The sequence below is a fragment of the Epinephelus moara genome, chromosome 2 (assembly GCF_006386435.1).
Source record: "Epinephelus moara isolate mb chromosome 2, YSFRI_EMoa_1.0, whole genome shotgun sequence".
Taxonomy (NCBI): domain Eukaryota; kingdom Metazoa; phylum Chordata; class Actinopteri; order Perciformes; family Serranidae; genus Epinephelus; species Epinephelus moara.
Window position 1 is genome coordinate 41,060,517 of NC_065507.1, and position 15,446 is coordinate 41,075,962.

Sequence of the window (15,446 nt, forward strand, 5' to 3'; positions counted from 1 at the left end):
TGTCCACACGACCTCCATTGCACATCTGTTCATCATGGAAGAGGGATCCCTGCTCAGTTGCTCGTCATGAGGATTCTACCATTTTCTTTTCCTGGAGAGTTTTTCCTTATCCGCTGTAAGGGTCCAAGGACAGAGGGATGTAGTATGCTGTAAAGCCCTCTGAGGCAAATTCGTATTTGTGGTATTGGGCTTTATACATAAACTTCAATTGAATTAAACATTTGAGAACATCTACTTAGGTAATTTATTTCAAAAATATATCTGGCAGGAATGTTTTATATATTTTCTAAAGAAAGAATCGTCAGTATAGAAACTCAGGTAACATACTGACACTCTTGTTATGCCTAGTAAGGAGGCTGGGTATTTTGTTGTATAAATTACAGTCAGTGAATAACAAATGACTGCTGTGGGCAGATGATGTCAAACTAGCCTGGGAGGAGATAACACATCTGGCTAACATGAACTGCTGTGCTCATTGGAGACCTATTTGTCAGCACTGGGATGGTTTAATGATATCAGGCAGAGAGCCACATACAAGTTGGCAGTGAACCACAGGGGCAGTTTGGCAGTAAGAGGGGGGTCATCTGCCAGCTTGGAGAAGATGCAGCCACCTGCACAGTCTACACTTCATGTGTCATAGATGACACTCTTATTTTGCATGCTAATCATTCCCACAACAAAACTCAGGTATACACTGTTGAGTGTTGTAAATCTAAACTGCAAAACAAGCCAGACTTGCCTAACCCTAATCGTAACTGCATTCATCCTCATGATTATGCTGTTGCTTTCTTTCTTCTGAAGGAACATTTATATTTGCGAGGTTTCTATCTGACTTATGTGATATGACTTTTTTTTTTTTTACGTAAAAAGTAAATCATTTACATATTGTCCACTTTTTTAAAACATCTGCATAATACAGTATATGGTTTCAACTGCCAGCCAAACATGGCAGGTACCTATTGTATGAGAAGATGTGACTGATGCAATATCACTATGCTAGTGTATTAATCATATGGTACTCTCCACTTTGATGTAGCTTATTTATTCATTATTCAAAATGATTCCCACGCTGTATGAGGTACACAGTATAATTAGTTGGAGTAAGTGGCCCAATGTGTGGGTTGGTGGCACTTTGCCTTCAATGTGGGTTGGCTGGACCTATGTGTGTCTCGTCTGCCAGTAAAAAATAATGTGAAACAAGAGGCATTAGTAATATTAGTGATATGAACAGCACAGAGCAAAAAGAAAAAAGTTCTGATCTGAAACTTTTTCTGAACTTGGGAAAAGTAGTGGGCCAAGTATAGACTGACACACACCAACACTAAGGCAAGGTTAAACTCCCTGCAATATCTGCCAAGAAGCCTCTCTAATTGACAGCTCAAGGCGCTCACTGCTCTTTATTCCACAGACATTAACAGATCTAATTAACAAAACCATCAGCCTGTCTTTTTCCTTGTGATTAGCTGTTTTTTTTTATCTCAAAGAGTTGGAGTCTGGCAGTGTCTGACTGCTGCTTGGCAAGGGTCACAGACACAGAGAACCACAACGATCAGCTCCTCCCCATAAAAAGAAAAAGATTAAAAACAAAACACACCAGGACTACTGAAAGTGAGAATGGAAGTGTGAAGACTCGCCACGGCAGAGGAACAAAACAGCACTGACTTCTTGATGCCCACCACACCTTTTGCTAGGGAAGCAGTGAACAGAATGGAAGACAGAAATCGAATTGTCTGTTTGAAGGTCTAATTAATAAGATTTTTATATAGACAGATCATTTTTTAAAAATAATACACCCACAGAGCTTTTAAAAAGGGGTACAATAAAATGCTTTTCATAAAAAAAAAAAAAAAAAAATCATGACAATGAATTGATCATTTTAAAAGAATTGTTGGGTCTAAAATGAATGTTTTACTTATATTTGTGTAAGATGTCAGATGTTTGGTTACGCTTTCTGACAAGGCTTGTGAGCCAATAGTATAACAACATTGGTGTCATATGGTGTCTCGGTGTGTTCAGCGATCAAGAGTCTCGATTGCCATTTAATGAAGAAAAAAATGGGTTAAGTTTGACGGTAAGTGCCTGTACGGCATACATTTTAGGACATCCTCAGGTGTCAGGCTTCAGCGTCAGACCTTAGACATCCTCAGGTGTCAGGCTTCAGCGTCAGACCTTAGATGAAAAGGCATAAGGTCTCAGGAAAACTTCTGTCAGACGTCACACTAAACGGCCTCAGAAAAAAAGTCATTGGACCAAAAGGCCTCAGAAAAAAAGTTGTCAGACTAAACGGCCTCAGAAAAATCAGAAAAGTCTCATATAAAAACGGACGTCAGACCATCCCCCTCTTGTGTTTAACTGCAGACACTTTAGGGTCAAATAGTGTTACCTACATTATATTTTGGGTCTGTTTTAGCGTATGAACATGAATTTCATACATGTAACAATGTCTCTGGCTAAAAAAAAAAACTGGGCATGCAAATCTCGGCAGGTCCAAACTCAGCTCTGCCGAATAATGCATGCAGGCTGTAATTATATTTCAGGAGGTCTGTGAATCAAATGGTTTTACCAGATCATATTCTGGGTCCTTTTGGCTCAACAGTGTGAATTTCATTCATTTAATAATGACCTAAGCATAAATAACAGGGGATGCATTATTCGGCAGCAGCAATCAGTTCTGTCGAAAAATGCATGCACCCCTTAACACCCTCATGAAACTTCAAATCAAAAGTTTGATAGGAACATCATCATGGCTTTATCAGCACATAGCGTACTTTATTTGATGGGCCTTGACAGTTTGAATGACTCCCTACATTAATTTTCCGCATTTAAAAACCTTGTTTTCGTAGAGCTATCTGAAATCCCATGCTTAAAAATGCAGCCACACACAAAATAGTGAAGAGTTGGTTGTAACGTCTGCCAAAGTAATAACTGTCCACAAACCATAAATGTAATAAAAATCTGCAGCATTTAATGTAATAAACCCACAAATGTAATGAATTTTCCACAAACCTAATAGCTGCTGCCTACTACAAACGTAACACGCGATTTCCCACAAATGTAATAACTATTAGTTTGCAGGGATTTATTACGTTTGTGGGGAAGTGAAAATCTTTATTGTAATAACTTCCCATAAATGTAATAATACAATGAATAATGGTGGTTGTGGTTGTTGTTTGTTTGTTTGCCTATACACCTACTACTACTACTGACCGTGGGTGCAAAATCCAGCTGCTGACTCTTCTCTCTGCAGTAAAGTTACATTTCAGGGGGGACCAGGCAACTTTCCCCTTTCAGTAAACACAGAGCAGCGGTACCACTAAACAGCTGCAATGTCTCTATGCGCGGACTATGAGGACAGTTGCGTTTATCTCATCGACGGAAAATCACATCATCTGCTATATGTGACGTACATGCCCTTATTTGGATAACACATCCTGGTATTCCCCACACACGGGAAGATGTTTTAAGTAGGGGGGGGGCTGCCAACTGAATGAATGAGTGACATCATTGTATTTTTTTTCCTGTTGTATAGCGCATCGCACATCGCCACTCACTAGGCTGCTGACTGGCTGCCGTAAGCTACACACAAATAAAACCTTAAGAAGTTCTAACAAATGCAAATTTTATTACATTTTTTCCATAAGGAGGCCAACAGTAGAATTCACCCCATGACAAATGCAGACAAGAACTACTGTAGTTTGAGCACTGTCCTTGGTGCTGAAGATATCCCCGAGCCTGTTACAGGCAGCGGTTATAACAAAATCACTTTAAGCGCTGTCCTTGGTGCTGAAGATGTAAAAACAAACAAATGTCTATACTCAAAAACTCACTACCTCTGACATGACGAACCAAGACAGTGTACATAGATAAAAAAACAACATCAGCAGAAAAACAGAAGTCCTGCAAACCAACAGCAAGCGGCGATCACCATGGCCAAATAACGTCGCATATCTGTAACTAGAAAAGCACTCGGAGAGTGCAGATCTCCGCTAAGCAGCTCAGATTTCCCGGCATTTTATTATTTTATCCACTTCGCTTCAACCGATCACCACCAAAATTTTATCATCTGTTCCTTGTCCCATTATCAACCTTTCCTGAAAATTTCATCAAAATCCGTTCCAAACTTTTTAGTTAGTTATTTTGCAGACAGACAAACAGACAAACAGACCAACGGCAACGAAAACATAACCTCCTTGGCGGAGGTAATAAAGAAATAAAAACAATACAGCTGTCGGCAACTAACGCTGTTGCTGCTGCAGCTACTATTAGGCTACTACTGTTATCCAAACTAAATTAAAGGAAGCAATGATTGTTTAACCTATAATTCTGCATTATGTTGTCTTCTTTCCACAGCAAATAAATTACTTCCTTTTAACGAATGACTCAGAGAAATGCCGTCTAGCAAAGCTAAATATTTTCACCACCATTTTAGTTATGAAATAGCCTTACATATGATATTCAAGGTGCACGCACACACAAGCAGGATGTCACACACATAAAACGTGACTGCAATTAATAAACAAGCAGTAAATGCACAGTGGGAGTTATTTGTTTTCTGTATCGGCATGACGCGCTGTGTTAATTGAGTGAATCGTCCGAGCCGGACGCGTGTTAATTTGAGTTTGATTTAATTTAATTACACTAAAGTTGTTGAGTTAAACTAACCATACGAGTCCTTTTCGTTTTTATACAATTTATTGCTGCATTTTGAAAGGAAAAAGAGCAAAGTTTTTTGGGGGTTTCATGTTATATCAGGGGTTTCAGCTTGGCACCGTGAACCTGTGCCTCCCGTGACCTGTAAAGGTAGCGTTGTGACATAAGCCTCAGTTTCTGTTGTTGGCAAATTGTTACAAGCTGATGAATTCGCTGGTCAAGGCTAGGCAAAAGGTGAGATGAAAGACAGATGGATGGTTTGTCTCTAACAAAATACTTTCTGTAGACGTGCTGCAAGAACGGATTAATGCTTAATATACATGTGCAGCCAGAGCGCATTACGCTGTCAATAGGCTTTTAGTAGTATTAGGTGTATAGGCAAACAAACAAACAAACAACCACAACGACCATTATTCATTGTATTATTACATTTGTGGGAAGTTATTACAATAAAGATTTTCACTTCCCCACAAACGTGATAAATCCCTGCAAACGTAATAGTTATTACATTTATGGGAAATCGCATGTTAGGTTTGTAGTAGGCAGCGGCTATTAGGTATGTGGAAAATTCATTACATTTGTGGGTTTATTACATTAAATGCTGCAGATTTTTATTACGTTTGTGGTTTATTACGTTTGTGGGCATTATTATATTGGCGGGCGTTACAGTTGGCATTAAGAAATAATGAGAGATTAATCAAGCAGACTATTCAGACCAATCGAGGAAACGTTACCGATTCTAATGAAACATTGATGACGCTAAACATTAAAAAACTAGACTTCAGATCAGTGATCATCACTGATGAACCTGACAAAGAAGATTATTTCGTTTTTAAACAGTACGTTTTCTTAAAAATCAAGACAGTAGCTTTCCTTTCAGCTGTGCGCGCGCTCCCGCGAGATGCATGCAGTTCTCAGCAGGCATGCAGATCTCGGCATAACACCGGCCATGCTCCTAGCATAAGAAATACGGAGGTTTCAGCAATACTGGCATCGGTTTTAAAGGAAATATCAGCAAATTTATGGATAAACTGTTCGGAGATCACAAAGATCATTCATAGTTTTCAGTGACGTGACCCGCGCAGCTGCAGGGCAAAACAGCGGTTCAACAACACGACCTTTTTTTCCTCGCCACTGTATTTCAGTCACTGAAAACAGTCCCTGTCTGGAGGATCCCTCGCCTAAAAGCCCAGATCAAAGCTTTAAAACTACAGCTGTCATTTGGGAGGTGAAGGCAGGGTTTCCCCCATCATTATAACACTTGCTCAAGTCGAATGAACGGGGTATATGAAAAAAAAACTCCACATATCCTCTGAATAACATCTCTAGCTATATCGCCGCCGCCGCCACCACAACAACCACAACCTCCCTCTACAAACAAATGTCGCTCGTCGTTCTCTCAGCATGTGTCGCATGTGTCAGTTAGTTCACAAAAGCAAACGTAATGACTCACTGTTAACTGGTAACTGTTAACTGTTAACTAGTTAGTTGTCTCCTCTGACCTGCTGCTGTTGCTGCTCATAAAACGTACAGTTCGTAGTGAATCTGTCTACGTTAGGACAATAAACAATTATTAAATAAGACGCCCATACGCACACCGCTTCGGCACATAGGCTGAAGCGGTGTGCGTACAGGACATGCAAGTCCGACACCCGATATCCCAAAAGTTTAGAGGGTGATGTTGAATTTTTAATGATTTTATATATAAATATATATATATATATATATATATGAATAGTCCGTTTTTATATGAGACTGATTTTTCTGAGGCAGATTTTTCTGTGCCTTTTGGTCTGACGTCTTTTTTTCTGATGCCTTTTGGTCTGATGACTTTTTTTCTGAGACCGTTTTGTCTGACGACTTTTTTCTGAGGCCGTTTAGTGTGACATCTGACAGAGGTTTTCCTGAGACCTTATGCCTTTTCATCTAAGGTCTGATACTGAAGCCTGACACCTGAGGATGTCCTAAAATGTATGCCATACGCCTGGCTTACTGCTGTACCAATTCCAAGTGCTCAGTGACAAAAGGAGAAGCAAGACCAGGATGGACACTGGTTCAACTTTCGTTGTTGGAGTCCGGTAAAGGAGTTTCAAGGGATGAAAACACTGAGGTCACTTTTCTTCTTGACTGGCAAGCTAAAGCTAAGTATTACTAATGGTTTTAGCTGAGGTCCAGCACTGGGGGTCTGATTCCAGACAGTCTTGAGTCCCTGCAGGATCAGCAACATCTCTGTTGCTGCCATTGCACAGGTTAGGCCTAGTTCACATTACACAATTTTCACCCTGATTTTGCGTTGCAGAGACTATAATAATCTTTTGAGTGTTCATGCCTGGCGACGTGTGTCTCTGTCAGTGGGAGTCTCGCCAACTGCGTTACGACCTGTGTGCACACCACAAGATTTCTCCACCAAGCCCTCGTCGACAGAGCCCCAGATAACGTGGTGACGTCACCAAACTTGGAGACGACACATCGTAAAGGCATGGATACTCTTCTCAGTGTTGAATCAGATCTGCCTCCAGGGCCTGGGTCCAAACACCTTGGCTCCCTGTGATCCTGTGGACGCCGCCATTGTTGTTGTTGCCTGCCAGCTTGTCAGTGTTGTCAGATCTTGGGAGAGAAACAAGCAACCAGGGCTATGGAAACAAGCCCAAAAGAAGCGACTATCATGCATTTAAATAACTTATTAGACGGATATATATATAGAGAAAGGTGACGTTTAGAGAGCAAGCCCAAATAGGCAACTCCACTTTAGAAACAAGCCCAAAGTCGCGGCTAATAAGCAGACCTGGCAAGTGGCAACCCTGCCGGCTTGTCCTCCTCACATTTCTTCCGTCCTCCTGAGTGCTGACGTGGGATGTATCCCGCCTCTCATTGGCTGATGCTCTTTGTCAGTCGTGTCATACTTCTCCATTTTCTAGCATGCCAGATATCAAGTCCCAGTCTCAGACGAGGGGGCGACTTTCTTGTAGGTTTGTTCACACATGAGGACTCGTCGTGGCAGACTATCTGCCAACTCACCTCCAACCCAAGGTGGCTCTCAAGATCCTCTGCGACGTCAAAATCGCGGTGAAAATCGTGTAATGTGAACTAGGCGCTGAAGGACCATCTCAAGAGCCGCCTTCCTCCAGGGAGAATAGTCAGTTTAACGTCTGCCCAATTAGAACAAGCTAACACAGAGGCAGTGGCTAGCATCCAAAACTGACTTGTTAAATGGTCCCAGCAAACTCACACTGACCTCGAAATGGCTCAACCCTGTCAATAAACCTATTAATAACGGTTAGGTAATGATAGTCATGTGATGCTAACAGTTAGCCCTGTCATTTTGTGAGGCATTTCATGATAAACAGAGTGTGAGAATGAGAACTGGACTTGAGAATAATGTTACAATGGGCTGATACCAGAAATCAAGGGTGAATAAAGTAATGGAATTTACCCAATTGATGTAAAAAAAAAAATCCTTGCCTGCAGCTTAAATCAGTAGCCTCTTTTCCTCCCAAATATGATGAGTGATAAAACAGAGAAGGGTGGAACTCTTTCCAATGACAAGGTTAGCTAAAGCTAGCTAGCCATATCCTAAGATTACCTTAGGTTATGTTACATAATTCTTGAAACTACCACACAAAATAACCGGTATCTAGTAGCTAATGTTGTAGATAGCACTTTTAATTGAAAATGTCTCTGAGAGAAAAGATGCTGGGACTTGAAGCCTTTCTCCTTGATGGCCATACAAAAGAAGCAACTGTCAAAAAATGTCTGGTCAGGCCAGGATGCCCATGACCTTGACCTTTGACTATAACATTCTTATCAGTCTTCAGTATTCTTCAGTCCAAGTGGACTTTGTGTCAAATTTGAAGAAATTCAAATTTGAAGAAATTCTCTCACGGTGTTCTTGAGATATCATGCTCACACACAAAAAAAAGAGATGCAAGGTCACAGTGACCTTGACCACTGACCACCAAAGTCTAATCAGTTCATTAGTAAGTCCAAGTGAACTTTTGTGTCGAATTTGAAGGAATTCCCTCAAGGCCTTCTTGAGATATCACCTTCATGAGAATGAGACAGACAAGGTCACAGTAATCTTGACCTTTGACCACCAAAAACGAATGAGTTAATAACTGAGTCCAAGTGGACATTTGTGCTAAATTTGAAGAAATTCTTTTGAGGTGTTTTTGATATTCGTGTTCACAAGAATGAGACAGACGGATGGAGGGATGGAGAGACAGACAGACAGACGGACAAGTTGAAAACATAATGCCTCTGGCCACAGCTATTGCTGGTGTGGAGGAATAAAAAAAACAAAAACTTCGGGGGGGATGGCCATTCCTATAAATGGTTTGTTGTAAATTTAAGGACAGAATTTGTACCTGAGCTGTGAGTATGTATGCACTGATGCCAATTTTCGACAACATCTACAGTTGAAGTTTAAGGTTCGATAAATTATTCAACTAGGGTAGTAGTTGACGTCGTGTGGGGAAAAGACTTGGGTTTATGGTTAATGCAGATATTATTTCCAGTCGCTTCTATGTTGCTTGTTTTTTGATTGTTGTTAAGCTACTTTCAATGAGTTTGTTAACATGCACAGTCAGGTCAAGCTACGGAAATAGCTTGACGAGGCCATTTAATTGAAACAAATAATCGACAAACATTGCTATGGTTAGCTAGCTGCAAATTGGTAAATGGTGGACAACTTTACAGCTTTGTACATTTTGTCTGTCCACTAATGCACGGCTCTGGATGTAAATTTCGCCACGTTGTGACCAGCTTCTTCTTCTGTTACGCATTTAATGCAATTCGACTTATGGGTCACAGCCCGGGGCGGAAATTGTGGCACAAATGCGCAGAGCGCCCAGGCCAGTTTGGGTCCTATTGACTGCATACAGTATATGCAGGAGTAATTCGACTCCCTATCACATTATCTGGGTGTTTTATTCCGACTTTGAGAAATTCGTTTTAATATGATATCAGTTGCACTAACATGTTTACATGCATTTTAAAAGTCGGGGTTTTTTTTAATTTCTCTAAGGTCATGTAAACATACTGACTGAAACTCAACACTTCCTGAACATGTTTGACATTAAAATCAACAGCTAAGTGAGGTATCATATTCTTGGAGATGCTGTCTGTGCAGGAAGTATCTCAAAACAGAACGTTAAGGTGGCAAAGAAAATATGACTTGTAAGCCATGAATTAGTATTATGGGGGAAGTGCTGAGTTTATGATCGCAGCAAAGAGCATCACCAGAAAATTAAAAGCACAGTAGGGCTGTACCCAAATATTCGGATATTCGAATATTCGTTTCTATGGCTAGGTATTCATTATGAAAATTTGGTATTCGATATATATTATTTACTTTGGGGTTTTTTTACATATTTTTTTGGTGCTAAATGTAGTCTTTTTGTTGTTGGTAAATGTAGGTTATCAATAAAAATCAAAACTTTTAAATTGCATTGTTAAAAATGTGAAAATATAGTATAGCCTACCAACTGAGCTTGTGCGCACGGCACGCTTGAGCGCATCCATCTGAGGCTGTGGATCAATGCCAAGTTTTACCACTTTATCACTATTCCCTCTAACTTGTAGCTGTTTTTTCGTTATCTTTTGAATTTAATATGAATTATGGAACCGTTTTTGTCAACGTTTGTTTCCCCCGTTTTGTACAATAAATTATTGTTTAAAGTTTCAACAAGTTTCTTTTGGAGTGCGTGACACAAGTGTGTTTTGAAAACGACCGCGGACTGTCACCTGCTCAACGCATCAGTACCTTCGGATGCCATGACAGTAATAGCCAATAATGTCAAAATATCATTTACAGACCGATTTAACAGACGATCACTGCTGCCCGACCCGCAGGTCCATTTGCGGGTCCCGCGGGTTACGGGTCGACCCGCGCATCACTACTCAGCTCAGTCTATAAAGGCTGTACACAACAGTAAGGCTATAGACATTATATTCTATTCAGGCCGGCAGAACCAGCAGCGTATCGGCTCTACAGTGCACGGCACTGCTGATTAACCATTTTATTGCAGCACAGAGTGTCTGCCAGCAACCAGTTACTTGCAGAGGCTTCCTACAACTTGTTTCAGCGGTTCCGATTTAATCAGAAGACAAATTAAACAGGATACACCTGTTTCAAATAAGGGTGTCCCTCTGCAGTTAGTGAGGTTAATATAAGCTCTGGTCAATATCTGAGAAGTTACAGCATTATGGTAACAGTCCCTCTAAGTATAATCAGAAGAGTGTACATGTGCATGTGTGCAACTTCACTCACCCTGCTCAGTCCCATGTGGTAGCTGCTCTTCTCCAGCTCCAAGGACTCCAGCAGCTCCTCCACTGCCTGGAAACCAGCAGAACAAACAGTCAGCATACAGATAAACAAAAATAACCCTGCTTTGTTCTGGGCCTTTCCCCGAAGCGATCACATGACCTGTTTGCCCAAAGGATGCTCGTTTGGTGTTATAGCAACAAACAGCATTCCCCGTTGACACCAGCTAACACAAACACACACACACACACACACACACACACACACACACCCCTCCCCCGATCTGCCTCGAGGGATAAAACAAGTCAGACAGAGAAGCTTCTCAGGTCCCTTTTCTGTCAGGTTTCATCTATCGAGTTAACTCAGCCTTTAGAAGACAAACTGTAGACTGCTTGGTTGTTGGGGCCAACTCAGGTTGGTTTTGAAGTCTGATGTTGGGATTAAGGATTAAGAATATCAATATCTGAATAATAGATGTTATAACTGGGCTATAGAGAGGAAAATGACAAATGCTTACTTCCCACAAGGGGCCTGTTGATTATATTCCACAACATGAAAGTGCTAAATTTGGCTATCCTTAGGTAGTAAGGCTAAAACTGTAGAGTGTGTCCTGGGGTGGTGCTACGGGAAAGGCCAAGGGATATTTAAATCACAGCATTGTAAAGGTATACTATGCAGGAATTGTTATTGTTATTGTAAGTTATTGTTTGAAAACAGTATTGCCAGCAAAAGTGAGAGCCAACCTTGTATTCACGATAGTTTTTTGTTGCTGTGTCCGCAATTTTCATTGCTCCGTCTTGGATGTGAGCGGCTGACTATCTAGCACGTGGTCACTACCTTTTTCACAACCTCACCTACGTGCTGTGCCCAGGAACATCCCGAACACAGCAAAATACAAAGATAATAAGAAAATACAGTTGTGCAGAGTCTCTGCAGGTGAATGCACCACCATAAACTAAGAGTGGATCATACATGATGATTGAGAGGAATTATTTTGGTATAAGTCGATACATCTTTTTTTAAGAAAATCCTGAATAGTATAGCTTCAGGATTTGGTTAGCAACACTTGTGGTTATTAGTGGTAATAGTAAATGTGTGCTACAGCACAACAGAGAAGGGAATGATAACAATAAACATAATTACAAGAGACAACAAAAAGATACCATGTAAATAAATAGCCTGCTTTCTGACTTAAGGTAGAAGCACAAATATCAAGGAAAAATGACCAAATTAATGAAATATCAAAGTCTTCAAATCAGGCAAAAGAAAACCCTCTGCTTCTAAAATGCTCCTAGTGTGATATATATATATGTATGACTCCAAGCAGAGGATGGAACAAAAATAGAGATGTACCGATACCACGTTTTCCTTCGCGATACAGAGTACCGATCTGATACCAGTGTGTAAAATAAAAATGAATGGGATATGAATTGTTGTATGTCTCAACTCCTAAAACTCTATAAAATACTAAGAAATAAATACATGAATGAATGCCATAAAACTTTTTTTTATTATTATTATTATCCAGTGTTGACACAGATCAAGACACAGGTTAAAGTGCAGTTTGGTAAAAAAAAAAAAGTAAAAAAATTCACCAAATGACTTAAAGTAAGAAAATTAAAAAATAGTTGCAGGGCTTTTACTGAACATAACTACAGATGCTACCAGCTTCATTTGAAACAGACTACATTATAAAAGGGTCGTTATTTATCATTCCCTCTGTATCTTTATATTTTTACTTTTTATCCGCTCCCGTTGCCTTGATAAAGTTAATGCATGGTACCGTCATTTCAAACTCAACACTTCCTGAACTTGTTTCAAATTAAAAGCCCCTTATAACCTTGGCTGGGAGAATCCCTCTATTTTCTAAATAGGCTTTTATTGTGAAACATTTGTAGGAACTTGTGGAGAAATCAGTGACTTTTATGTTTACGTACAGTACTTCAAATATAGCTTCTGCTGTCTGCTGGCACTTTTTAGGTGACTACAACAACATTTCGGCTGGCACATGAACAGACACAGTGACTGAAATAATAGTAAAAGTAATAAAAATAGGACAAGAATAACCTGATGACATCGACACGTCATGAAAGACGAACGGGGATAATTAGTGTGTACCATCGTGTAGTGTGTAATGTCTGTCGGCCATGTCACAGCACGATTTTATGACTCCACAATTATGTAATGTGACATAGTGACTTTCAGAATGGGCAGAAAAGTCGTGTAGTGTGAACCAGGCATAAATCCTCCTTTACCATTTCTCCCTCTTGCATGTCGCTCATTTTCAGTGTGTGACTGCAGCGTGTGCATGACAGGGAGAGGGGCTGCTTAGTGCTCAGAGAGGCGAGCGGCGCGGAGCTTCAGAGCTGCTTTTCTGAAGCAAAACAAAAGTTTACATGTTCTAAAAAAAGAGAAAACATTGCATGTCCTGCTATCGGTCTGTCACACATGCGCACATGGCGATGTTCAAACGATAGCGTGCGTATCCGTAATGACGTGAGGCATTACGTGGTATCGGATTGGTTATAGGCTGTATTTGCCGATGCCCGATCCCTTATTTTAGGCAGTATCGGAGACATTTCCGATACTGGTATTGGTATCAGTACAACTCTAAACAAAACCCAGTGATATTGTCCCTCCCAGCTCCCTTACTGTTAAGATAGCAGCAAAGCAACAACAATAGGAGATTTATTCAACTCACATTGTGTATAACTTTCGTGGATTGTAACACATCGGGTATGGAATTAGTCTGCAGATACTTTGCTTTAAAATGAGACAAAACTTTTCTATGGATGTTTATTTTATTTCATTGTTTTATTTGATAGGGACAATGCATCAGTGTGGGAAATACACCTTGTGAAAATGCCAGAATTAGCACAATGGCTACTTTTCATCTGTAGTCATGTCAGTTTTACCTAAATTTATTGTAATAGTGTTTTAGTTAACTTTACTGTAATTTAACTTTGACTTTATTGTTACAGAACATTATTTACCTTCATTATACAAGTACTTTATTTAACTTTAACGTTATTGTAACAGTACTTAATTTAACTTAGTTGTAACAGTACATTACTTACCCTTATTATACTATTACTTTTTTTTACTCTATCATAACAGTTCTTTTTCAGTGCTTTATTCAACTTTATTGTAACAGAGAGATTTCAAACACTGACATATATATTCTGTTGGGATATGGCCTTAAAATAATGTGGTAGTAGTTAAAGGCTGTATCTCCCAAATCTAATGACATAATTTCAGGGGGTCTTTAAACTAATTTAATGGTAACCTGTCAATAGAATTTTGAGATCTTATATGCATAAAGTTGATTTGAGTGTTGTGAAGGACAGCTCTTGAGAGAGTCCAAATGGAAAGGATCTGCGCTCTGAGAACCACATATGAGCAGTGATTTTATTACATTCTGCCCTTCAGACTTTGATATTAATGTGTGCAAGAGAAAACATTGTCCTGATAGTGCCACTAAAGAAAGGTCAGAGGGTCACAAACGTCATTAAGAGGGAGGACTCCACTGCTTTGTAATGTCAGAGTCTTTAAACAGAAAGCCTGATATACAAACCAGACAAGTAGAGACACTAATAAGTTGCATTACCAGAAGTGAAGTGATAGAGCACTTTTGGTTTGACCCATATTATGGGTAAAAGTTAGGATATCTCATCTCACACCTCTAATTTTTTATTTTTCTTATTTTATTGGGTGGGGGTTTAGTTTTTTTGTCTTTTCTCTTTCTCGTGTGAGTCCCATGTTGGGATATCTCACTCTGACTCAAGGTTTTGGTCAAACTGGCACAAAGAGACCCTGACATCCTGAGAGGTACAAAGCCAGAGAATACTACTTACTACTACTTACTACTACTACTACTACTACTTTCTTTCAAAGCATATAGACCACTGAAATACCACTTAAAACCAGGACAATAATTTTAAGACATGATAATAATACATGTGGAACTTTATATGTCAGTTTCCACAGAGGTTTGAGCCCCTCAGGGACAGGACAGAAATGTGGATTTCCTCTCTGCTGTTTGCCTAGCTGGTCTGAAAAGCTCTTGGCAGGTACACCATCTGGCTGCTAACATCACTGCTACATCACGCTGTATTAAGAAGAACTGAAAGAACTGGGCTGACAGCCACAGAAATACAAACAAACATATATATATATACATATATATGTATAACAAAGAAGGGTGTATAATTTGAGGAATAATATGAAAGAATTGGTTTTCAGAGAAAGAGAAAGACACATATACATGTGTATATATATATATATATACATACACACACACACACACACACACACACACATATATATATATATATATATATATATATATACATATGTATATCAGGGGTCGCGTTAACCGGATATTCTCGGTCATTGACCGGTTTTTTACAACAATGACCGGAAAAACTGAAGGCTGAAGACCGGTTGCAATTACCACCCCTGCCCACTTGGCGGCGGAGTGCACAGTCAGTGGTTTAAGTGGCTGCCGTTTTCACACTGCAGAGAAAAAGTCATT

At 39.8% G+C, this 15,446-nt stretch overlaps 1 protein-coding gene across 21 annotated transcripts in view; it reads right to left on the reverse strand.

The window, feature by feature from the left end:
• Window positions 1-15,446, reverse strand: part of myo18ab (myosin XVIIIA b) — a 237,305-nt gene that overhangs the window by 102,599 nt on the left and 119,260 nt on the right. For all 21 annotated transcript variants that reach the window (XM_050055414.1, XM_050055407.1, XM_050055399.1 and 18 more), the window contains one exon: window positions 10,919-10,984. In XM_050055414.1, the coding sequence (XP_049911371.1) occupies window positions 10,919-10,984 (66 nt within the window). The remainder of the gene's footprint in view (window positions 1-10,918; window positions 10,985-15,446) is intronic.